This window comes from Dendrobates tinctorius, unplaced genomic scaffold (genome assembly GCF_039654945.1).
Source record: "Dendrobates tinctorius isolate UK_male_01 unplaced genomic scaffold, ASM3965494v1 ptg000012l, whole genome shotgun sequence".
NCBI classification, from domain to species: Eukaryota; Metazoa; Chordata; class Amphibia; order Anura; family Dendrobatidae; genus Dendrobates; species Dendrobates tinctorius.
The window spans coordinates 12,884,181-12,911,474 of NW_027361680.1; the positions used below are offsets into that span (position 1 = coordinate 12,884,181).

General features: G+C 44.7%; 1 protein-coding gene across 3 annotated transcripts in view; it reads left to right on the forward strand.

The window, feature by feature from the left end:
- Nucleotides 1–27,294, forward strand: part of FIRRM (FIGNL1 interacting regulator of recombination and mitosis) — a 737,920-nt gene that overhangs the window by 111,816 nt on the left and 598,810 nt on the right. For all 3 annotated transcript variants that reach the window (XM_073557998.1, XM_073557999.1, XM_073558000.1), the window contains exons 6-7: nt 2,381–2,543; nt 4,818–4,902. In XM_073557998.1, the coding sequence (XP_073414099.1) occupies nt 2,381–2,543; nt 4,818–4,902 (248 nt within the window). The remainder of the gene's footprint in view (nt 1–2,380; nt 2,544–4,817; nt 4,903–27,294) is intronic.

Genomic DNA, 27,294 nt, shown 5'->3' on the forward strand with positions numbered 1-27,294 from the left:
TATGACGGGTATATGGGCACTGGACTATGGGATGGAGGATGTGTGATGGGTATATGGGCACGGGACTATGGGATGGAGGATATGTATGATGGGTATATGGGCACGGGACTATGAGATGGCGGATATGTATGATGGGTGTATGGGCACGGGACTATGGGATGGAGGATATGTATGATGGGTATATGGGCATGGGACTATAAGATGAAGGATGTGTGATGGGTATATGGGCACTCGACTATGGGATGGCGAATATGTATGATGGGTTTATGGGCATGGGACTATGGGATGGAGAATATGTATGATGGGTATATGGGCACTGTACTATGGGATGGAGGATATGTATGATGGGTACATGGGCACGGGCCTATGGGATGGCGGATATGTATGATGGGTATATGGGCACTCGACTATGGGATGGCGAATATGTATGATGGGTGTATGGGCATGGGACTATGGGATGGAGGATGTGTGATGGGTATATGGCATGGGACTATGGGATGGAGGATGTGTGATGGGTATATGGCATGGGACTATGGGATGGAGGATGTTTGATGGTATATGGCATGGGACTATGGGATGGAGGATGTGTGATGGGTATATGGGCACGGGACTATGGGATGGGGGATAATTATAATTTGCTACAACTAACCACAGTTAGTTACTATGCCCGGGCAGCGCCGGGCTCTTCAGCTAGTAGGATATATAAATGATCCCACTGACTGCATCGCTTACATCTTCTTGATAATATTCTCTCCTTTGTATGTAATGAGCACGTTTTCTCTCCAAACCTCTTTTCTTTACACCCACAAGTAGACAGCCATGCAATTCTCATTAAATGCCTATAGTGGCTTCTCCATATATGGACATGTAACGCACATAAGCACTTCTTTTAGGTGGTGGTGTTTGCTTTTGACGAGGGAACTCCTTTAGTGTCAGGTAGAGACAGTCTATGTGGAGCGGGGACACCATAACGAATCTCCTAGGGTGCCAACCTCCGCTGGTAGGAAGGGATACTGAGGCAAAGTTTCTAAAAATATAAGAAAAAGTTCATCAGCTCACCTTTGAATTGTCCACAGCAGGTGTAGTTATCCTCGAAGGTGCATGGAATAGCGTTCAAGCCCGCATGCAAAGTTAATCTATAATGATCCAGCATATCTTCTTGATAATAAAAAACTTTTACTTCATTCAAATTCTCTTAAAAAAAAAATTGTTGGAGATCAAGACAGTAAGGGATAGCTAGTCCCACATGAGAATAAAACTTTACACATTTCGACATGTGTGATTACAACCTACACGTGTCGAAACACGTAAAGTTTTATTCTCATGTGGGACTAGCTATCCCTTACTGTCTTGATAGCCAACAATGTTTTTAAGAGGATTTGAATGAAGTAAAAGTTTTTTTTTTATTATCAAGAAGATGTTCTGGATCATTATGCATTAACTATATTGAAATAGTACTCTATTAATATTTGAATATTTGACTTGGGCTATCTAACTCACCTTTTAAGATATATGCTATTGGATGTTACTTTCATTTTTACAATTAAAAGTAATGTTTTCTGGGATTTTGTTTTCTGTTGGTATATCCTCAATCTAGGCACTCTGTCTGGATCGATTTTTTCTGTTGGTACACCACCGCACAACCCCCTCCTGCTCTGTTGGCCTTTGGTCATAGCAGCACACAGCACGGAGTACTTAGCTCATGTTCAGTTGATAGTGCCTTGTTGTTTCATTGGCTGAAGTAAAGTGTGGAATATGGTAAAATGTTTATTTTCTCTTCTATGTATTATGACTATCTAGTTTAATTGTGGAAACATTCAAAGTGTGAAAATTGCTAATGTTTCTAAATTTGTCAAATTTTAAAATTTTTATAAAAAAACAAAAAACATTGGCCTGAATTTACAGGTAAGAAATTACAATGTGTCAAGAAAAGTCATTCTGAGAATTGCAGCGGTATTTGGAAGCGTTCCAAAGTCATGATCACATAAAAATACATTGGTCAGATTGAAATTGGGGCTCCGTCATTAAGGCCAAAGCGGTTTCCACTACTAAAGGGTTAAATGTAGAACTAGTTTATAAAACATGCAAAATTCCCATAGACTGTATAAAGTTCCACCGTAGCAAGAAGAGCACATCTCCAGGACTGTTGGATGTATGTTATCGCTAGACTTCAGCAATGAGGTTCATTACAATTAATCAAAGTGACCTCAAAATGCAATTAATCCCTGGCGTTATCTCTGTGATTCCTGGTGGCACCGCTTTCATTTTACTCTATTATGTTACCTCGCTATTATTTTGTTAAAATGCAAATATCCCTCACACAGTCCTGTTACTCTGGACAGATGCATATTTGATAGTAACACGACCACTTGCTCCTTAGGACGGTGATTCCGTATATTATGGACGACTCAATCTGGTTTCAGATTTACTTCAAGCACTTTTCAAAGAGGCCGTCACCCTGGAAAAACAGTTAATGGAACTGCTGGATAAAACTACAATAAGCGCCTCCTCACCAGTCACTGAGATTACCGGCATGGTCTGCGGTAAGTTCTGAGATGCTACTCCTGAAGATCAGCACATATTTGATGCTGCATGAGTTTTAGCTGTAAGGAGGGTTTTTCTAGTCTGTCTTCTCCAAAAAATGTCTGAAAAATCTGTTAAGCAATTGAAAACAACTTTTCTCTTCCTGTGTTCAGTGTTTTTTTGCGTGTTTTTTTGTCCTGCCTCAGTTTTTCTATTACCTCTAACTGGAGAAAAGTACAAAGGAGAGCTGTTGATGGAATCTGCTCCAAAGTAGGAGCTGTCCAGTCAAAAACCTGCAAAAAAAAATACACTTCAGGGAAGCAGTTTCTGAAGCAATTTCCTCTTGAAGAACTTGTCATTTTTCACTGCCTCAAAAAACTTTGAACACGTAGCCAAACAGGGTCACTGATGCTTACTAGCTGCTTTAGGTTTTGAACAATGAAATTACCCTTTCATGGGCAAGGAACTTTTCATGTCTGCGCTGTCGTTTTTCATCCCCTTTCTTTTATTTTTCTTTTGGCATAGCTAAATTAGGGCTTGTTTTATATGGGACAAGTTGTAGTTTTACGTTATATCATTCATTTTGCCATATAATGCACTGAAAAAAAAACTTTGTGGGGTGAATGATGAAAAATCCCACTTGCAATTGTGATGCAGTGACCCCTGTGACAGCTAGGGGGCGCTCTTTGGGATTCCCAAGACATGCATGCAGGCGTTTCCTTTATTGTGATGGGGAAATGGTGAGCGGCAGGATTGTAAATGGCTGATATGTATAACAAGGGTGGGTGCCTTGTGATGGAAGCTAGAACGTGTTTTGATCATCAGAGGTATGGCTGAGGGTTTGTTACTGTGTATCAGGGAAGCTTCCAGGTGGCTTGGTGAGATGGGTGGGACCAGTCACCTACAAACCCACCCAGGGGCATGTGTCTGAACGCCCAATGTAAAGCCTGTATGTGTGTGGCTGTGTGTGGAATGGACCTGTAGTGAGGTCATGAGCCATGTGATCCATACCTCACCTGTGGGTATGGCTACGGACCATATAATGTGCCTGAGGTCTGGTCACATGAGAGAGAGTGTGTACCTGAATGGTTCAGGGTGCAAGGTCCTGGAGGGTCAGTGTTGGGAGATTCTGGGAGAAGAATCGGATCCCTGGAGCACGTGCTGCAACTTTGAACCTGGTGAGGTGTGAGTGTTGGACGGTCTCAGGAGGTGACGGACGTCCTGAATAGCACCCGCTGAGGCCCTTAGCCTGGTGGTCGGTGTGTTGGGAGACCCTGGGAGGAAGGTTGGATCCCTGAATAGCACCCGGTGAGGCTTGTGTGTTGGACGGTTCCAAAGTGGGGACGGATGTCCTGAATAGCACACAGACAGGCCACGTGTGTTTGCAGAGTCAGTGACGGCACTGCATTGGGGGAGCTACTGTCCGTCTCTGGATCTGGACTGTCAGGTGGCCTGGTGAGCAAGGCGTTGTCCGGGACGGTGATCCCAGTTCGGCAGCTTCCTCGAGAGAGAGAGAGAGAGACTGGAGTCAGCGTGCGGAGCAGGAGCTCCTAAGAGGTAACCCATGGACAGAGGGAAATAACTGTTGGTGCTTGTGAGGTTCTATGAAAGTTAATGAACTGTTTGGCGTGCGGTCGCCCACGGTCACTGGACAGAGAGGTCCAGCGTGTTTAGGGACTGCAAGGAAAAGCCATAACCTGTAAATATTCTGGACTATGTGTTAAGCCTGTGAATTGTAACATGGCCTACAGCTGTTTATCATGTTTGAATAAACCAAAATGGACTGTTTATGTGGAAAAACATGTGCCTGACCCTATTAATCTGCTGCCAAGTGAGTGTCCCACAACAATAACAATAAGCGCTACCTTACACAATGTTGCCTTTGTTCAAGTTTTGTTCTTGTGGTTCTATTTGTGTGGTTAAAATTACCTGCCAATATGATTTTCCAGATCAGTACAACTGCACTGATGCCAAAAAATGTTTGATTTTATTTGTTTTCATCTCCTCCCGACAGTGGGGCACTTGGTGTCAACGTCACACTATGTCAGACCACTATTAACCTGCAGATTAACCCCATATATGCAGGATAATAGCGTTATTTTACACTATGCACCTTAATTCCCGGTGACAGCAGTATCTACCTGCTATTTTTGTACATAGTTTAAGCCATACAGTTTCACATTATGGAGTGTCCCTATTCTTGCTTTGCATGGTCACTGCTCCCCATTGTCATTTTATTTTCACTGTTCTACAACCTTTTTCATAGTAATATTTCTATTTTTTTTTTTATACAGTTGTGCATACATTCCTAGATATTTGTGTCATCGTTTCTAAAATGGATCATGCTGTACATGCAAACATATGGAAATTTATCATCAAGTGAGTAAATCAAATCATCTTCTTTCTTGCCTTAAAATTATTTGTTTACAGATATTGCAAAAGTGAGCTTTTAGAAGCTAGCATATTGTAGCTTACCTTCAGTGTATCTCTTTAAATCCCACACGAAAATATAAATGACACTAAGGCCTCAATTCATCATTTTGTGTTTTAGATTTTCTTGGGTTACATTTTTTTTTTTGTCTTGTGATATACATTACAGTTTTCTCAATAACCCCTCACGACAGCACACAGGAGGATGTCATCTCATCCTAATAGGGACAGGAAATACGAAAGAGGTCAAATAGCCCCTCCCACCTTGTTTCCCCAGTGTGTTTCCTGTTCCTATAGGGATGAAGAGGTCATCATAGGAGTGCTCTGTGTCGGCAGCAGACGCTGCAGATTACGGGTAGCCAGACAGTGGGAGATAGGTTAATTCTTACCTTCCCTCTCCTTGTGCTGTTCCTGCTTCCTATGGACTGAGGACTTTTGTTTCCCCCAGTCTGCGCCTTCGGGTAAAGTCTGGGGGATTTTTGGGCTGGAGACCTCTCTGAGCTCTCCAGCTCCATCGCCTCCCCCTGCTCCTGCTGACTCGAAGAAGCCAGGATGCGACAAGGGAAGCATACTTCCAGCTTCCTTAGCTGAAGCTCGAGTGACACTGTCCCGACGGCCGGAAGTAACATCAGACGCCCGGTATCCTTTGATCTTGTCACTTTCGGGTTTTGCGTTTCACGGTGGAATGCACTGGAATCGACGGTGCAGGAGGCAGACTGAAACCTCTTGATGATTCCTTGGCTCCAGAAATGGTGGGGGAGGATTCCATCTGATTCTGCGGCGGCGCTGGTCCAGTCGTCTATAAAAAAGAGCCCCGGACAGAGGATCAAGTAAAATAGGACAAAATCTTTGTGGTAGTATGGAGAGTTCTGGTCCTTCCCGCTCTGCATATGTGGAGCCCAGTGCTGTTCCCGTCCTTGTAAGTATACAGCATTGGATCCCCTTCGTGGTTCAAGTACAGAACATAAAGGACTTATTTCCTTCTCCCCGCTCTTTTAGGTGGACAAGGAACCTGCACCAAGGAGTAAATCCAAAACCACAAGCCACATGGGCGCAATCTGTGCAAAAAAAACTTGTATCTTCACATAGGAAGCCGCTATGTTAAGAATATACAGATAAGATACTTTAAAGAACAGCCCTCCTTAAGGGAGGAAATTAAAGGGATAGTCTGCCAGGAAATACAATCCTCCCTGGCTTCCTTCTCCAAAGCAATACCTGATCCCAGCGCTCCTCCAGCAGCCAAGAAAAGGAAGATCTATCATATGGAAGATTCAGATTCCCAGGAGGCCATGCCAGAAGGACTTCTGAAGGAGGGTGAGCTGAGCCCCGGTACTGATAGACACGATAAGAAGTACTATTTTTTCTCAGAAAACATAGAGGAGCTCCTTATGGCTGTAAGGAGGACCGTGGAGGAGGAAGAGGAAAGAACTACATGAATAGTGCAGGAGGAGATGTTCGGTGGTCTCTGAACAAGGAGAAAACTAGTGTTCCTGATACATAAGAACATTGAGAACAGTGATGTGAACAGTGGTTCTGGAAGAATGGGATTCTCCAGAGAAGAGGATAAGCACCCCATCAGAGTTGAAGGACAGATTCCCAGTAGATGAGGAGACTGCAGAATGCTGGTCCGAGGTGCCTAAGGTAGACATTCAAATCCCACGCGCAGCTAAGTAGACTACCTTGCCATTTGAGGACTTCCAGCTAAAGGATCCCCTAGATCACCTCGACCGCAAGATGAAGGGCCTCCTGAGGAAGTCCTGGGAAACCTCAGCAGTGCTGATAAATGCTAGTAGCTCCCTCAGTGCTATTGCTCCAGGAGCATATACAGACAACGACCCAGATTCTGACATCTCTGAGGTGGATAGAAAACCAACAGAAGTCGAATATGTTCCCATCCACAAAGAAGACATTCTTCGGTGTTCTTCTGGACTATCAAAAGCAAACATTTTTTTTGCCCAAACAGAAGCAGATCCAACTGAGGTCAAAGGTAATCATCCTGCGGAGGAGAAAGTCAGTGTCTGAGATTCGCCATGTTGGTTCTCGGCTCACTGACATCCTGCATTCCAGTAGTAGCCTGGGCCCAAGCTCACACCAGAGACATTCAGACCTATATTTTGGCAAATTGGGAAGGATCCCCCAAATCTCTGAACAAGAAGATTTTGGTACCTACCCGAATAAGGACATCGTTATCTTTGTGATACAACCCAAGGAAGCTGAACTAGGGAGTTCCTTGGATCCAGGTCCTGCTAATCACCATACTGTAGACGTGGATGCCAGCAAAAGAAATTGTGGTGCCATGGTCTACCAGACATCCTTCCAAGGTCACTGGTCAGCCAAGATCAGCAGACAATCCTTAAATTTCAGGAAATTGAAGTCTGTGGAAGAGATCCTCAGGGCAGCAGCATCATTGATTTGAGATAACCACGTGAGAATTTTTTACAACAATGTGATTACAGTTGGGCAACTCCGTCACCAGGGAAGTAAAGATTTTCAGGGAGGAAAATCTTCTATCCGTGTCAGCCCTCCATATTAAGGGGAACAGCCAACATATAAACCAACTTTCTAAGCAGAAAGGATATCCACCCAGGAGAGTGGAGTCTCAGTCCAGACATTTTCCATACTGTGACAGACACTGGTAAGGTGATAGCGGGGAGATATGATTCACTGCGCTTAATGGCGTCAGTGATCTGCAACCAGAGCATTTTCTCCAGCACACTACTTGTTGTGTGGATTAAGTTGCATAAAAAGGGCTGGTTTTATTTGGACCTTCATAGAGCGGGTGGGAGAAGGTCCACTGTAATCTCCCCTAGGAGACGTGCTAGGACCTGTGTAATGTCATGATCATGTGGTCAGTCACATGGTGGAAAGAGTCACATGGTCTGGAGTTTAAGTAAAGGGTTCTACAGGCAATCTGGGTTCAGAAAGACTGGAGAGAGGAGTCTCCAGTGGCTTTATGTCTTGTAGAGGAGAGACTAAACCTGTGTTGCTCTAGGACGGGGTGCCACCCGCAGTGTATGGACTGTGTTGCAGCATTTTTTGTTTTTCTTTGTTTTACTGTTTTAGCTGGAAAGGCTGAGGTTATTTTCCCTCGTGTTGGTTTATGCCGCTTACTAATAAACCAACCACGGACTTAAAGAGACGGTGTTCCTATTTTTCCTACCTCCGTATACTGCCACGTGAGTTGAACTGCTACAATATGTTAACCAAAAAGTGGAGTTATCCAAAAGTGGACCTATTCACAGGACATCAGAATGTGAAGGCAACCAGCTATTTCTCACTGAACACAGACGGTTTGTCTAGGCATAGACAACCGCTCACCAATGGAGGTTCAATCTTGCATAAGCCTTTCCTCCTATTCCAGTTGTACCAAAAACTCTGCAGAAAATAAGGATCGAGCAGACCAGAGTAATTTTGTTGGCACCCCTCCTACCGAAAAGGAGCTGGTTTGGCACCATAACCAGCTTGTGTGTGGACGGTCCCTTAATCCTTCCATGAGTAAGGGATCTCCTACACCGAGGACCAATCTCCCATCCAGACATTGAGAACTTGCATCTAGCAACCTGGCTTTTGAGTTCTCAATGCTGAAGGCCAAAGGTCTCTGAGAGTCCCTAACATCCTCCAAAAAAGTAGGTGGTCGGTAACAAACTCCATATATCACAAGACCTGGAAGACGTTTGTATCGTGGTATGCACCGGATCAACCGAATCCCCGGCAATACAATATTGCCCAAATCCTGGATTTCTTAAAAGAAGACCTGGAAAAAGGACTCATACCCAGTACCCTTAAGGTTCAGGTGGCGGTGTTGAGTTTATACTTCGACCAGACTCTGACCGAACATCGCTGGGTGAAACGATACATGACAGCAGCCACCCGCTTTCGTCTCAAACCGGTCAGTCTGGTCCCCGCCTGGGACCTTGATATCGTCCTTGAAGTATTGACGCTTCCACCATTTCAACTTCTACCATCAATAATGCTGGACAGACTGTCCTGGCAAATGGCGTTCCTAGTGGCAATCATGACAGCCAGATGGGTGAGGGAGTTACAGGCTCTTTCAATAAACTAAATAACAAATCCTTACTTACAATAAAGAGGACAAATGAAGAGATCCATAAAACAATCATATTTAAGCTCAAAATATAAAAAAACAAACGTAATAGATAAGCAGAATGCCTTATAAACAGGATGGGATAATACTCATATAAGTCCCCACAATAAGAAATATATAGTTATATGCTTAAGGCTGAGATATATAAAGGACACCTTTGATGAAAACTATTGCCAATACAATTATAAGTTATGAATATCCCAGTAATAAACTGTAAAGTGCATAGTGCAAAAATAATTCACTGGGATATACCAATGGGCAAGTAAACAGTGAAGACGCAATAGAACAAAGCCAATGGGGACTCCAAAACCGAGTACAAATGCCACAATAAATTAGAATAGTGAATACAAGCCACTAAAATGAAAATAGCAAGTTTTAAACAGGATAATAAACCTTAGAGTAGGAGAGCGATTCACCCTATGTGGAGCTGTGATTCCCATCCTGGTACCCCTTTTCGCGTGTTTCACCGCTAGGCTTCTTCCTGGGGGAGTGGTTAAGTGAGGGGCAGAAAGCTACTTATACAATGGGAGGAAGAGAAAAGTGGAGTCACTTGCCGGGTCAGTGACACATACCGCTGATGCCGCGCCCCCAGCTCAACGTAACCTTTCGGAAGATGCTCAGTGAAACGCAGGCTTGGAACGCAAGCGGTCACTCTGTGAGTATTTCCGGGAGCTTACCGGGGTCTGGGCACCACAGCGCCTGCGTGCATCGGAACTGACTGAGAATAAAAGCAATTACCAGGACTGTGTTTGAGGCATTCTGCTTATCTATTATTTTTGGTTTTTATATTTTGAGTTTAAATAAATATTATTGTTTTATGGATCTCTTCATGTGGTCCTGCATGATCTCCACATAACAAAAGAGTGGAGCACGGATAATAACTTATTCATTCAACATTATGGTCAGAATAGGGGAAAGAAAGCATCCAAAACTATAGTGGCCAGTTGGAGAAAAAAGAGCAATTGCTGAATCTTACACCGCCACTGAAGTTTACAACTCATTCCACCAGAGCAGTAGCAGTCTCATGGGCTGAGAAAGCCAGTGCCTCCATTGAAGAGATATGCAGAGCAGCTACCTGGTCGTCAGTCTACACCTTTGCCAAACATTACAGGTTGATTTGGCATCCGTTAAAGCAGTGGTCCCCAACCTTTCTGACCTTGAGAGCCACATTCAGCACTGAGAGAGGGTCGCGAGCCACATCCAGCTCCCATCTCCTTCAAAGTAGTGTCAACCAAAGCCCCATTACAGGCATAATGATAACCAAAGCTTTTCCACAGAAATCACTCCAAAGCAGTACACTGAGATCCAGGGGTTCCCACAAAACCCCCATTCAGTATTCTCCCATCAAGGACTCCCAGCATTCTGTCACATCCAGTTTTGAGCACCTTCTCTAACAGATAGTACAGTCCTCCAGCGTACCATACCTAAAACATCTCTAAACCCTTAAGACCAGTAAATGTGCATCCAGATCTGCACTTCTGTACAGGTCTACTCACAAAATTCACCATTTTGAGATGTACTCTTCATACCTGTTTGCTAGACCTGGACCTAATGCACTAAGCTGGCAGAACGTCACGAGCCACAATTCATGGGACCGCGAGCCACATGTGGCTTCCGAGCTACAGGTTGGGGACCCCTGCGTTAAGGATTCATCATTCAAGAGAAAAATTCTCCAGGTGGATGTCCCTCCCTAGACATTACTCTTTTGTAGTCCTCCTGTGTGCTGTCGTGGAGGGTGGTTATTAGAGAAAATAGAATTTAGATTTACCGCTAATTTGGTTTCTAATAACCCACCACAACAGCACCGATAATTCAATCCCCTTGCTCAAATATTTTGTTATTTAGATCCAGTAATAATCAACATAAAATAAAACATTCATGCTATTGTGGGCCTTTATAAGAACACTGGGGAAAGGAGGTCAGAGGAGTTATTCGACCTCTTTCATTTTTTCTTGTCCCTATTAGGATAAGATAACATCCTCCTGTGTGCTGTCGTGGTGGGTTATTAGAAACCAAATCACCTTTTAAGTCTAAATCTATTTTTTTTTTCTCCCAAATCTTAAAAATGACACATAGGGTTCGGGAATTTTACGCAAAGTCAAAAATTGTCTTTATTTTTGTGTTCTTTTTTTCTGCAGCTTTATTGGTCAAAAAGTGACGCGTTGCAAAAATTATTCAAATTCCTGGCATAAATGAAATCACTACAGATTAGAGTACATTTGTGCAATGGCGAACTAAAAAAGAAAATCAACAAACAAAAAATAGGTGCAAAGTAAAAGAAAACGGGCATAACTTGCATAAATGAAAAACGGGCATAAAATACCAAAAACTAGACAAGAAAACATCAGATGCCATTTTGAATCTAGCTTTACATCAACATACTGCATGCAGTAATTAGCAAAAATCATGACAAGTTAATTCTGTATCTGTTACCTAACCATAGATAGCCTGAGGTATGATTACAACTTTGGTGCATTTCACTGCTATATAAATTGTTTTTTTAACCTTTTTGTTTTTATGGCTTTTTCGTATAGGATGTTTACTTTATTCTACTTGTAACTAAGATGTTGGCAACCTCAAATTTATACAGGATTTTTTTAACTAAAAAAATCCAAAACACCTTTTTAAAGCGAACTATTTTCACTTCATGCTGTCCAAACCATGGGTAGGATGAATCGGCAACTGGCTGCGCAATTGAAGCCAGGTAAATTTTACTCTGATCTCCAAGGCATTTTAGAGAACATAGGCCCTAATTTATAAAAATGTTTGTGCCAGCTTGCGCCTTTTAATAAATTTGCCATGTCTGACTCCTGACACCCATTCATTAAGTTTGGCATTTACAACTCCAGCGTCTGAAAAGTCGTTCGGGTACTACCGGGAGAGCCCTGCTCCAGGTCATTGACAAGCGTCTCCCTATGCACATACATGTTTCAATTCACTGAAAATATCAAATATACAAGTGCTTCTCACAAAATTAGAATATCATCAAAAAGTTAATATATTTTAGTTCAAATCATTGATATATTTCAAGTGTTTATTTCTGTTAATGTTGATGATTATGGCTTACAGCTAATGAAAACCCAAAAGTCATTATCGCATTAAATTAGAATACTTTAGAACACCAGCTTGAAAAATTATTTTAAAATCTGAAATGTTGGCCTAGTGAAATGCATGTTCAGTAAATGCACTCAATACTTGATTGGGGATCCTTTTGCATCAATTACTACAATAATGAAGTGTGACATGGAGGCGATCAGCCTGTGGCACTACTGAGTTGTTATGGAAGCCCAGGTTGCTTTGATAGCAGTCTTCAGCTCATCTGCATTGTTGGATCTGGTGTCTCTCATCTTCCTCTTGACAATACCCCATAGGTTCTCTATGGTGTTAAGGTCAGGTTAGTTTGCTGGCAAATCAAGCTCAGTGATACTGTTGTTTTTAAACCAGGTATTGGTAATTTTAACAGTGTGAGCAGGTGCCAGGTCCTGCTGGAGAATTAAATTTCCATCTCCAAAAAGCAGGTATTGGTAATTTTAGCAGTGTGAGCAGGTGCCAGGTCCTGCTGGAGAATCAAATTTCCATCTCCAAAAAGCTTGTCGGCAGAGAGAAGCATGAAGTGCTCTGAAATTTCTTGGTAGATGGCTGCGCTTACTTTGGTCTTGATAGAACACGGTGGACCTACACCAGCAGATGACAATGCTCCCCAAACCCTCACTGATTGTAGAAACTTCACACTAGACCTCAAGAAGCTTGGATTGTGTGCCTCTCTACTCTTCGTTCAGACTTTGGGACCTTGATTTCCAAATGAAATGCAAAATTTACTTTCATCTGAAAGCAACACCTTGGACCACTGAGCAACAGTCCATTTCTTTTTCTCCTTCCCCCATGACAGCACCACGGAGAGAGAGGAATCCGCTATTCAGGGACAGGAAACCTACAGATAAATGGGCAGTACCTCTCCCTCACATCAGTTGGCTTCCTGTCCCTGATGGGGAACCTTCAGTTTGGCGTAACTGGAAGGAAGAATCCGGATGAAGATGGACCAGGACCGGCCAGTCCGGTTCAGGCAGAGGGGAGACCCCTGCCGAGGCTGGTGCAGTGCCCTGAAGCCGCCACCGCTGGAACCGAGGGGTATTGTGGGGGGGGCGCATTCGCCGCATCAGATTTCAGTTGCAGGGCTTCAGAGTTTCCCAGCCGGCGCGCGCGCGGAAGCGAGCCGAAGCGCACCCTGATGACGTGACTGGGGAGGTCATGCGAAGAAGGAGATACATCCGGGGTAAACCGGAAGTAGGGCTGAGAACGCTGGGCAGCTTATTTAAAAGGGAGAAGTATGGGGACGCTTCTTGCATCTATCAGTCCCCGGGCATTATGGAGGACAGCGAACCACAGTAGGAGCAGCAGGCACAGCAGCAGCGCCAGAGACAGAAGCAGCAACTAAGAGGCATGATTCTGCGGAAAAGCAGAGCGGACGTTCCAGCAGCCATTCTACTCGGCACAGCAAGAGATCCAATGCAATGGACAAGTCTCGTCCTCAAAAACCCCTTATTGGACCCTGTTCCTCTTCCAGAACCGGTACCCACCGCTGCATCTGATTGGTGAGTGATCTTTGTGAAAGTTCACCTTGTAATTGGGGTCCCCTTTTTCTTCTCTTTTGTTATTGTCAGGATCTTGTTAGCATCGGCAAACTGCCACGGCTGAGCAGGGTGACTTACCCACACTACGGGAGGGCCCGGGGTCCGATACTGCAGTGAAAGTTCAAGCAGACAGGACCTGCGACACTGAAAGTAGTAAGGAGTACAAGAACCTACGATCATGTGACTGCAGGGGGCGGGGCTTAGCGTCCTGCTGTATATGATGTAATATACTTACTGCAGGGATACTGTAGTAGAGGAGAGGGAAACGCAGGTCAGACAAGCAGAGGTCATACACGGAGAGGGCGGCGCAGTAACAGAGGGACGAGCAGAGAATAGTCAAGTCACAGGCCAAGAGTCATACACAGAGAGGGTAGCGCAGTACTAGAGTGACAGGCAGAACTAGTTACAGGGACGGAACCGGATCAAATCCAAGCAGGCACAAGGCACACGTACGCAAGGGGTCAACTAACTCAGCCGAGGGCAGGAGTATAGCTGACACCGGACCTAGGTCGAGTGACCACTAAATAGCCGCCCTCTGCCAGAGAGAGGCTGAAACAACCCCTGTCTGACCAGGACGGGCCAAAGACAAAACCCCGTCCTGGATCATGACAGTTATTCAGTGAAGGAAAAAAGTGGGAAAATTCAGACACAGGACTTGCCCCATGTGTATCAAAGAGTTACCAGACACCTGGGATAAGAGACTGTGCCATTCCTGCATAGAGCAAGTGTTGTGTAAATAAACACCAAACTTCGCCTCCGAGCTAAAATCAGTGATTAAATCGGAGGTTGAAAGTACCTTTAGTTCCCTCACGCAGTGGGGATAAGGTTAAAGGACAGAAAGCCGCAAAGCACCCCCAGTCTTGGTCCTCTAGCTCCAAGGGAGAAGACTTGTATATATCGGACTCTTCCTCATCCCTGAACGATGAAGTGGGGGGGGGCACTGTTTTCCTCTAGAGTAAGTAGATAGCCTTGTTAAGGCTGTAAGATCCACTATGGGGGTAATAGCCCCTCAGCCGGAAAAAAGTTGCAGGACATTGTTTAGGGGATTGGCCCAAAATAGCTGAGATCATTTCCTTTGATTGAAAATGTATACAGGCACTGATTAAAAAAGAATAAGAGAAACCAAATAGAAAAAATTCCTTAGTTGAATCCCTTAACAGGAAATACCCCTTCGAGGATTCAACGTCGGCATCCTGGGATAAATCCCCAAAATTAGATGTTATGGTAGCAAAGGCTTCCAATAAATTTGCCCTCCCCTTTGATGACATGGGTAGTTTAAGGCTGTGTGCCCACGTTGCGTTTCTTAAGCTTTTCCGCCGCGTTTTTGCCACAGCGGAAACGCTTAAAAAACGCATCCCCATGGAATCCTATGGGATTCCGCAGTTGCTGTGCCCATGCTGTGGATTTTACCACTGCGGAATCGCATAGCGGTTAAATCCGCAGCATGTCCATTATTTCTGTGGAATCGCGGCGATTCTGTCACCATAGGATTGCATTGAAATGCTCACTTTACGCATATGGCTATGCCCACCATGCGTAAAGTGAGTTCTTCATGTGCAGATGGTACCCAGGGTCTGGAGGAGAGGAGTCTCTCCTCCATGCCCTGGGTACTATAATCCTGTTAAAAATAGAATTAAAATAAAAAATTGGGATATACTTACCATCTGTCAGCCCCCCGAAGTCATCCCGCCTCTCAGCCACGCTGCCAGCATCTTCCGTTCCCTGTGATGCATTGCACGAATCACCTGAGATAGCGTCGCGGTCTCGCGAGTGTAATGTCACAAAGGTCCTTCGCGCATAGCATCCCTGGGAACGGAACGTACCGGGAGTGCCGCTGAGGATATCGGTGGCTGTCGGAAGGTGAGAGTAACCATATTTTTTACTTTTTTTTTTTTAATTACTTTTAACATCCTATCTTTTACTACTGATGCTGCATAGGCAGCATCAATAGTAAAAAGTTGGTCACACTTGTCAAGCACTATGCTTGACAAGTGTGACCAACCTGTCAATCACTTTTCCACGCGATGCTTCAAATCTCTTTGAAAACGCAAGCATTCTGCAAGCTAAAAACTCTTGCAAAATGCTTGTTTTGCGGGAAAACGCATGCGAATTGGACAGGGCTGTGGAGTTAAGCCAATCCTCCGACTCCTCAATTTCCATGACACCGACTCTGATTCCCTCATACATGGCTCATATTTAAGTTTGTGATAAATTTCCTGTAGTAAAATGGTAACATCAGGCTTTTAATCATTATTATGATACAATAATCAAGCCATGTAGATGGAATATAAAATATACAGCTGTGGCAAAAATTAAGAGACCACTGCAAAATTTTCAGTTTGTCTGATATTTCTCTTTTATAGGTATATTTTTGAGTAAAATGTAAATTACTCTTTTATTCTATAAACTACTGACATGTCTTTGAATTTCCAAGCACTAAATTTTGTGTTTGTTTTCAGAAGATGAGAAATGGTCAAAATAACAAACGCAGTGCTTGCAGACCTCAAATAATGCTAAGAAAACAAGTTCATAATAATTTAGAAACAAGAATACTAATGTTTTAACTCAGGAAGAGTTCAGAAATCAATATTTTGTGGAATAACCATGGTTTTTAATCACAGCTTTCCTGCGTCTTGGCATTTTTTCTACCAGTCTTTCACACTGCTTTTGGGTGACATTATGCCACTCCTGGTACAAAAATGTAAGCAGTTCTTCGTTTTCTTATGGCTTGTGACTATCCATCTTCCTCTTGATTACATTCCAGAGGTTTTCAATGGGATTCAGGTCTAGAGATTGGGCTGGCCATGACAGGGATTTGATGTAGTGGTCTTTCATCCACACATTGATTGACCTAGCTGTGGGACATGGTGCATTGTCCTGCTGGAAAAAAGCAGTCCTCAGAGTTGGGGAACATTGCCTGAGCAGAAGGCATCAACTGTTTTTCCAGGATAACCTTGTATGCGGCTTGATTCATACGTCCTTTGCAAAGATTAACCTGCTCAATTCCAGCCTTGCTGAAGCATCCCCAGATCATCGCCTATTCTCCACCAAATTTCACAGTGGGTGCAAAGACACTGTGGCTTGTACACCTCTCCAGATCTCATCTAACCATTAGACGACCAGGTGTTGGGCAAAGCTGAAAATTAGACTCATCAGAGAAGATTACCTTACTCCAGTCCTCTATGATCCAATCCTTATCGTCTTTGGCAAATGTCAGCCTGGCTCTCCTTTGATTCTCATTGATGAAAGGCTTTTTTCTAGCTTTACATGACTTGAGCCCTGCCTCTAGGAGCCTGATATGAACTGTTCTTGCTGTGCACTTCACCCCAGCTGCCATTTGCCACTCCTTTTGCAGGTCACTTAATGTCATCCTTCAGTTGCTGAGTGACATTTGAATAAGATGACTGTCATCCCGGCCAGTGGAGAGTCATTTTCGCCCTCTGCCGGTCTGTAGCTTTGTTGTCCCCAATGTCTGCTACTTGACCTTGTTGTAATGGACTGACGTCTTAGAAATTTTAAGGATGGAGGTAACCTGACGCTCACTGTATCCCTCTGCTAGCAAAGCCAGAATTGAGCCCTTCTTTTCCTCACTTAAGAATTCTCAATTCCTTTGGCATGATTAAGTTAATTTTTCATTCCTATTATTTTTGGGATATTACAAGCACTTGTTTTGCCATCCAGCTTGTCTTATTGCAAGAGGATTGTGAACACCACAGCAGGGTTTTTTCTACTTTCCTTTGTTAAATAAGATTTGGTTCAGGTGATCACCTAATCAGAAGCACATTAAGTGGAATGAGGAGTACTCTGGTTGGAATTCAACTGACTCTGAAATGGAATGACTGTCAGACATGTAGAGAAGCTGATTTTTTATAAAACTGTGCAGTGGTCTCTTAATTTTTGCCAGAGCTGTTATTTTTAAATACAATTTTAGAGCAAAAAATCTTTTTGCATATTTACAATTTATTATACACTATGCAGTAAGTGGGAAGAAAACCGTTTTCAACAAAAACGTACTGAATGACATTTGTGCCATCTATGAATTTGTTCTGAGAAGTAGTATCGCCTCCATTAGCTCCTCCTTCATAGATGACCTCAAATTTGACCTAATTATTTTAAGGCTAGAGAACAACCTTTCTCCCTCACCCATGACAGCACCACGGAGAGAGGGGATCCGCCCTTCAGGGACAGGAACCTACAGATAAAAAGGGCGGTACCTCTCCTCCGCCTTCAGTTGGGTTCCTGTCCCTGACGGAGGGACCCACAGGACGGTACCTTTCGTGTGTCCAGGATCCGGGGCCGGCCTGACCGGTGGTGGCAGCGGGAAGGCCCCTGCCTCGGGAAGGTGCGGTGCCCGAAGCCGCCACTGCTGGGGCCCATGCGGGCTGCCGGGTGAGCGGGCGGGAGTGACGCCGGAGCCGCCGCTCCGGAGAGGAAGTCGGGGCTCGTGGGGACCCGGTAAACATGCGGGCGGCGCCGGGTTACAGAGGTGTACCAAGATGGCGGCCGCCCCGGAAGTAGAAGCCGGCTTCCGGGTCCCTAGAACCGGCGCATGCGCAGGAGCGCTCTCCCGGGGACCGCGGTGCAGGATGGGAGCGGTGACGCCAGCCGGGAAATTTTAAAATGGTGGCTGCACAAGCGCTCCAGGCTGGAGGCGATCCTGAAGGGGATAGTGACCAGCAACAGGAGCAGCAAGCCAGGCAGCAGCTTTAGCAGCAGCAGCACCACCACCACAATCATCGTCAAAAGAACGCAGTACAGATGGTCGTTCCAGTAGTCACTCCACGCAGCATAGCACGTCAGCTGCAAGGAGCAAATCGCCACCAGGAGTGCAGCCTATTCAGGACCTGACTCCATCTCCCGAATCGATACCTGCAGCCGCATACCTTTGGGTGAGTGATCTTCGTGAATGTTCACCATTGTATTAAAAGTTCCATTTCCCTTACTAGGGAAAGAAGGGGAAAAGAAAAGGGGTGCCCCACTTGTGCTAGTCCCCTACCTATTTCTTGAGAGAGTGGTTCTACACCTCAGAGCCAGCTGCCACCTTCACCATCTCACTCTGCTGCGGACACCAGGCAGCCAGAGTTCAACACCAGTTTCAGCAGTGGCTTCAAGCCAGCTGGTAACTCCACCAGGTTTCTGCAGTGGCTTCACAAGACACTATCACCAACACCTGCCTAGACCATGTGACCCCATGGGAAAAGGGAATGGTCAAATGATCAGGGGCCAAAAACTGCTATAACCCCAGTGACCACCGGGGGCAAAAGCCAAAGCAAAGAAAACATCGAGTGCGAAAAAAAAAAAAAAAAAAACGGAACCATGTACAAAAGAAATCCTCTGTTAGGAAACTCCGGATTTGGCCTCTGACCTAAAAGCTGCGATTAAATTGGAGGTCAGAGTGCCCTTATATCCCTTAAGCATAGGGACAAATCAAAAAAAAAAAAAAAGAAAGACACAATAGTGATTTCCCAGTCAGATTCCTCGACATCGGGAGAAATCACGTCAAAACCCTCAGATTCCAGTTCCTCATCCTCAGACGAGGAAACAGAGGGGCGTCACTGCTTCCCCCTAGACGAGGTGGACAAACTAGTGAAAGCGGTAACGTCTACCATGGGGGTGCTGGACCCTAGGCCGGATAAAACAGTCCAGGACATAATGTTCGGGGGACTGGGCCAGAAAAGGCGCGGAGAGTGTTCCCGCTAAATGAAAATGTGCGGGGTCTAATCAAAAAGAATGGGATAAACCGGACAGGAAAAACACCACGGTCCCTTCCCTTAAAAGGAAATATCCCTGTGAGGAAAGGGGCCCGAAGCTCGATGTAGCTGTCGCAAAGGCCTCAAAAAAAAAAAAAAATAAAAAAATTTTGCCCTCCCCTTTGAGGACATGGGCACCCTCAGGGGTCCCCTAGATAAAAAGGCAGATACCTTTCTTAAAGGTGCATGGCAGTTAGCTGGAGGTAACCTCAGGCCAGCCATAGCGGGACGCCAAGCGATAAAATCCTAGACTCTATCCCAGTAATAAGGGGAGCGGCTGCCTTCCTAGCGGACTCATCCGCAGACTCAGTCTGGTTATCGTCCAAAGCAGCAGCACTCTCAAATGCAGCTAAGAGGCCCTTTCGGAATAGAAAGTTTCTTTTGCGGAGACCACCGAGAGAGCAAAGTGGGCTGACAAGAGAAGAGATAGAGGGTTCCTCCTCGGCAACTTGTCCTGAGACAAAAAGCCCTCTAGGTGACAGTTTGCTCAGGGTGGGGGGAAGGTTAACCCTTTTTTCTCCCAGCCTGGAAAAGAATATCAAACAACCCATGGACAGTAAACCCCTAATCCAGGAGGGCCTAAGGATAAACTTCTCTCCCTCCCGCCTCAAAAGTATGTAATGACTCCGCTAAGATCCAGTATGCAAGAGCAGAAAGCCCTAGGAAACGAAGTCCTAAGCCTGGTAGAAAAAGGAGCCCTCCAGGAGGTTCCCCTGCAGGGAAGGGGCAAGGGGTTTTACTCCCCTCTTTTTCCTGGTGACCAAGCCAGGCGGCAGGTTTCAGACAATTATAAATTTTAAAAAAAAAAAATTTTTTTGGAGTCAATCAGGTCCACCACCAATCTCGGTGTTGGATCTCAGCGACGCCTATTATCACATCCCCATTCACAAAAACTCCAGGAAATATCTCAGGTTAGCTGTCTCGATAAAGGGCGAGATAAGAGAACTCCAGTATAGAGCCTTGCCATTCGGAATATCTGTAGCTCCACGGGCAGAGATGATGGCCCATATAAGGGAGCAAGACATAATATTAATCCCGTATCTGGACTATTTTTTAATAGCAACCAGCTTGGTTCAAAAACGCTGGGAACAGGGGGACAGAGTGATGGGCACTCTGCAAGGCCTGGGCTGGCTCCTGAATCTAAAAAATCAAGATCAGAGCCCAGCAGAGTACAGGAATTCTTGGGTCTAATATTGGACTCAAACATTCAAGAGTGCCGCCTCCCAGACCGCAAGAAGGAGAAAATCGCTCAAATTGTAACAAGAGCCATCCAAAAATCCCTCCATGACATTAAGAAAAGCGATGTCACGACTAGGTTCTCGCTCCGCCTGCCTGCCAGCAGTCCAATGGGCTCAGTTACACACGAGAGTTCTACAGTGGGATGTACTAGCCAACTAGTCTGCAGTAGGGGGACACCTAGAGGGTCGTATTACCCTAAATTCAAAAACTACTCATTCCCTAACCTGGTGGAAAAGCCAAGACAACCCTTCCAAAGGGATCCCCTGGGTAACAAAAAATAACACACATAGCTACCACATATGCCAGTCCCACAGGGTGGGGAGCACACATAAACAACGAAGTGGCCCAGGGTACGTGGGGAGTTCAAGAACTAGAAGCCTCCTCGAACCAGTGAGAGCTCTTAGCAGTGGGCTACGCATTAGTACACTTCTTACCCCTGCTCCGGGGTCATCATGTCCGCATATTTCGGACAATCGAGTCACAATAGCATATATAAATCATCAGGGGGGAACCAGGTCCCGAGCCCTAATGGAAACATTCTCCAGAGTCCTCAAATTAGCAGAGGCAAACCTGCTATCTCTGTCACCACTACACATCCGGGGCACGGAGAATCAAAGGGCAGACTTTCTAAGTCGCTCCCAATTATGACAAGGGGAATGGGTCCTAAAGCGGTCCGTTTTTCGGCAGATTGTAAAAATGTGGGGGGACCCGGGCATAGATCTGTTTGCCGACTTCAGAAACAAAAAGTGGAAACTTTCTGCTCCATAGACCCCAGGGGGAATCCTCTAGCTCTGGACGCCTTCATACTCCCATGGACATGGGGCCTAACATATGCCTTTCCCCCGATCATGCTGATCCCAGCAGTGTTAAGAAAAGTCAGGGAGGATGGGGCAGGAATGATTTTAATAGCCCCCTTCTGGCCCAAAAGAACCTGGTTCTCCTGGCTAAGAATATTCTCTCTAACCGACCCATGGATCCTCCCAGATCTCCTGGACCTGCTATCGCAGGGGCCAGTGTTACACCCTCAGGCAGGGAGATTCCATTTAACAGCATGGAATTTGAGAGGGCACTGATGAGAGACAGAGGAATTTCAGAGAACCTGATAACTACACTACAAAAAAAAAAAAAAAAAGAGAAAAAATTCTTATCCACTTCGGAGGTGAAGGTTCAGGATGAGGTTCACATTGACAAAATCCTAGAATTTCTACAAAAGGGCCTAGAACAGGGTCTAGCGGTCAACACATTAAAGGTACAAGTAGAGGCCTTGGGCACCTTTATAACCATAATGTGGTAGGTAATCCCTGGGTGACAGATTACTAAGGCCGTATCCAGATCCGGGCCGATAGCTAATCAAAGATTACAATCATGGGATCTAAATCTTGTACTATCCACGCTAACAGGCCCTCCATTCGAACCTATTCACTCAGCATCCCTAAGAATCCTGTCGTTAAAAACAGTGCTTCTTTTGGCGCTAACATCAGCTCGCAGAGTGAGCGATATGCAAGCTTTATCAGTAGGGCCACCTTTCACAAAGATTCTAGATGATAGGGTCATTTTAAAGCCTGACCTGGCATATCTACCCAAAGTGTCATCACACTTCTATAAGTCCCAAGAGGTAGTCCTTCCTTCATTCTGCCCAAATCCTAAAAAGAAGGGAGAAGACAAATTCCACACCTTAGAGGTGATGAGGTGCCTAGTGCAGTATCTAGAGGCCACCAAGAAATGTAGGAAGGAAGGCTCTCTCCTTGTGTGTTTTCAGGGACCTTGGAAGGGACTCAAAGCATCTAAGAGTACCCTGGAAAGGTGCATAAGGGATGCGATTGCCCTGGCATATTCATCCAGTGAAAATACCATTCCGGAAGGGTTGAGAGCCCATTCCACAGGAGTGATGGTGACCTCATGGGCTGAAAGATCTGAGGTATCAATAGAAAAAATCTGTAAGGCGGCCACCTGGTCATCACCTTCGACCTTTTTTAGGCACTATAGATTAGATCTAGCCTCTACGTCTGACCTGACCTTCGGGAGTAGGGTCCTTCAGGCGGTGGTCCCTCCCTAAGCTACCAATCTCTGTAATTCTCTCCGTGGTGCTGTCATGGGTGAGGGAGAATAGCTTAGTTACTCACCGATAACGGTGTTTCTCGGAACCCATGACAGCACCCGCTTATTCCCCTCCCCTTCACGAGTGTGGTGGGCACGTTTTACTGTTAGTAGAGTGTTTCCGTTTAGACACGGTGCTTCTGATAATAAGCAATATTATAATGTTATGCATATATTTCTGTTGTCTAACTAACCTGGAGACCCTCTGATGCTCTGTAACCAACTGAAGGCGGAGGAGAGGTACCGCCCTTTTTATCTGTAGGTTCCTGTCCCTGAAGGGCGGATCCCCTCTCTCCGTGGTGCTGTCATGGGTTCCGAGAAACACCGTTATCGGTGAGTAACTAAGCTATTCTACACTAACTTAGGTTGGTGGCATAGCAGTAACCACATGGGCAACATCTCTAACTATTTCAGGGTGTAAAGGGATTGCCTTGTGCACAGTCACTTTTGATGAACGACTGAACTCTTCTTCTTTCAGAGCAAGTGAAAAATGTTGCTAAATTATGATCTATCTGTTTTCTGTGGGAGTGGAATCTTCTTTTTTTTTTTTTTTTTTTTTTTTTCCTGCGGCAACGATTTTCCTGTTCCATGTCGTCAAAATGTCGAAATCTAACTCCTCATCTGATGAGGATGAAGAAGCTGCAGCAGCAGCACTGGCAGTCCTCTTGCTCTTGGCCATCCTGTAGCCCACTCATCCTAACTGCTACCTCAATCAAAGCTTCTTTTCGGGTCCACATAAACAGCTGCCAAAATAATTTTATTTTCTAATTTCAGTGTCTCACTCCGTTTCATTGAAGCAGCAATGCCATCTACGATTAAACCCCCTCTTTGGGACAGGCAAAACAACAAGTTCTTCCACTCCTTTATAAAAATACCAGGGGTTAAATCCTCAGCTTGTAACTTTTTAGTCAGTGTAAATGGGTGATGAAGCAATTCCTTCAATTCAACCACCTGTGTCCATTGACCTGAGGGTTGGCCATATCTACAAGGAAGGGTTTCAGCTCAAGCAATCACTCAATCTTTAAATAGGTGCTGCCCCACCAAGTGGCTTGAACCATAATTGCCCCTGTTCCAGCACGTCTCTTCAAGATGGAATCAATTTTAGGGGTTCTGGCAACAATAGCCAATTTCCTCACTTTGCTAATAAGAGTTCCAGCATGTCCCTCTTGCAGACTATCTTATTGTCAGCGGCAGCGTGTGCACAGCACAGCATATGTGAATAGGAAAGAGGTGTGAAGCAGCTTCAACAAGAACATCTAATTGTTAAGAATAATTTTGTTGTTCTTCTGTAGTAATATCTGTTTGGTTTCTCTGTTGTGGGAACAGGATTGTGGCCTTCCATCTCCAACATACTGATTGTGAAATGTTCTTTTAGCTGCTGTTCACCTTCATTATTCTCATTCATCAGTTTAATTGTAATTATCATGTTTGAAGCATTATCAGTTACAATAGCAAGAACCTGTTTTTTTGAGTTCATAATCTTGCAGATCTTTTTCCACTAAGATCTGGAGACACTGACTGCTGTGATGAGCTTTAGTATCTTTTACTGCCAGCGTCTTAGTAACATATCGAGCGTTGATAGCAAAATAGTTCACTCTGTCATGTGCAGGCATCCATTTTAAAGGGAATCTGTCACCCTTTTTTTGGCCTTTCAGCTGCCGGCATAGACATCGGGTGCTTATCTACAGCATTCTGTAATTCTGTAGATAAGCCTCCAATGTAACCTGAAAGAGAAGAAAAATGTTATATTATACTCACCGAGGTGGGCGGTCCGGTCCGATGGGTGTCGCCGTCCCGTCCGGTGCCTCCCTTCATGCGATGACGTCCTCTTCTCCCGTCCTGTAATGGCTCCGGCGCAGGCACACTGCTCTGCCCTGTTGAGGGCAGAGCAGAGTCCTACAGTGCGCAGATGTCAGGAGAGGTCTGGCTCCTGCACACTGTGTTCACCAAATTAGTGGCGGAGGCTATGGCGCACTTGAGGGAACAGGATATTTTGATCATCCCCCTATTTGGACGACTTTCTGGAAATAGGCGACTTGGCTCAACTTTGCAGGGAACAACTAGACAGAGTAATTACTACCTTGGTAGACCTGGGTTGGCTTTTAAACTTTAAAAAAAAATCAATGCGAATTGGACTTGCAGTCCATTTGATGTTATCTGTTTACTGTTTGATTGGTGTCTGTCTCCCTTTCCTCCTGTTTTTTCCTTTTGTCTCCACATAGGATTGCTTATATTTGCTGTTCTTCTTGGCTCCAAGATTCCTATAGGGTTACTGATTCGTATTCCTCCTCCCATGCTTACGGGGTGAGTGGTCGGGGAATCTCATTTTTTGGCATCCCAAAATCTAGCCCAACATGTGTAGGGTCCTATCACATAATGTAAGGGGCTTCAATTCCCCTTTAAAGCGCAAAAAGGCCTTCCTGGATTACCTAAAGCATAGCCCAGGTATTATTTGTCTCCAGGTGACTCATTTCTCCACCTCTTCATGCCCAAAATACTTTGAATCAGCCTATTCTTGTTTTTTTGTGTCGGCCTGGGATCATAAGACGAGGTGTAGCGGTCTTCCTTAAATATAGCTTTCCCTTACAGCCGGTAAATACCTACGCAGATCATGAGGGTAGATTTTTTTATTCTTCAAGGAACGTTACAGGGACAAAATATCTGTATTGTCAATAGTTATCTCCCAGCCTCGGCCCAATTCTCAGTCTTCAAATTAATCCTACCCAAACTCAATACGTTCTCATTTAACAATCTGATATGGTGTGGCGATTTTAATTTTACTATTAAAGGGAATCTGTCACCCTTTTTTGATATCATATAATGATCTCATTCAATTGTGTGTCACATAAGGATTCTCTCAGTACTTTTGCTTCCCTCTGACCCTGCACCTTTCATGCATAAATACGTTTTTTATATCGGTTCAGATGTATGTAAACTGCCCCTGTCCGGTCCGCTGGGCGGGGCTTATTCACCTGCACACCCCCTCCCTGTCTTGCTCTATGCATTTCTTCTTGTGTAGAGCAAGACAGGGAGGGGGGAGCGGTTGAATAAGCCCCACCCATCGGACCGGACCGTGGCAGTTAATATACATCTGAACCGATATAAAAAAGGTATTTATGCATGAAAGGTGCGGGGTCAGGGGGAAGCAAAAGTATAAGAGAATCCTTATGTGACACACAATTGAATGATATCATTAGATGATATCTCAAAAAAGGGGTGACAGATTCCCTTTAATCCTTCCCTAGATAGTAGCGCTGCAAAACGCTCTGATATTGCTAAAATAGAGAGGAAGAAAATCCTAAGCCTCATGAAGGAGAATCACTTAGCAGATCTTTGGAGGGAGCATAATGGAACGTCAAGGGGTTACATTTAATACTCTCCAGCACACAAAACGTATTCTAGAATCGACCTTCATTTGACCATACCAACAGCTCTTTAAACGCGCCATATACCCTCCCCGCAGTTATGTCCATTTTTAAATTTAATATAACCACGTCTGTGCTCTATAGATGGAGGCTAAACGAGTCTGTCCTTGCTGACCCAGTTAATGTAACCGCTATAACAGAAGATTTAACAAATTTCTTTGAAACTAACACAACGGAGGAGTCCTCACTTGGAGCAATTTGGCTCGTGCACAAACAATATATTACCGGTTCTCGGATTATGTCTCATCTGACCAGAGAACATTCTTCCAAAACGTTTTAGGCTTTTTCAGGTCAGTTTTGGCAAACTCCAGCCTGGCTTTTTTATGTCTCGGGGTAAGTAGTGGGGTCTTCCTGGGTCTCCTACCATACAGTCCCTTTTCATTCAGACGCCGACGGATAGTACGGGTTGACACTGTTGTACCCTCGGACTGCAGGGCAGCTTGAACTTGTTTGGATGTTAGTCGAGGTTCTTTATCCAACATCCGCACAATCTTGCGTTGAAATCTCTTGTCAATTTTTCTTTTCCGTCCACATCTAGGGAGGTTAGCCACAGTGCCATGGGCTTTAAACTTCTTGATGACACTGCGCACGGTAGACACAGGAACATTCAGGTGTTTGGAGATGGACTTGTAGCCTTGAGATTGCTCATGCTTCCTCACAATTTGGTTTCTCAAGTCCTCAGACAGTTCTTTGGTCTTCTTTCTTTTCTCCATGCTCAATGTGGTACACACAAGGACACAGGACAGAGGTTGAGTCAACATTAATCCATCTCAACTGGCTGCAAGTGTGATTTAGTTATTGCCAACACCTGTTAGGTGCCACAGGTAAGTTACAGGTGCTGTTAATTACGCAGATTAGAGAAGCATCACATGATTTTTCCAACAGTGCCAATACTTTTGTCCACCCTCTTTTTTTATGTTTGGTGTGGAATTATATCCAATTTGGCTTTAGGACAATTCTTTTTGTGTTTTTTCATTTAAGACAAATTAAATGAAGATAATACCAAAGAATTTGTGTTTGCAATAATTTTCAGGAAGAAACTGAGTATTATCTGACAGAATTGCAGGGGTGTCAATACTTTTTGGCACCACTGT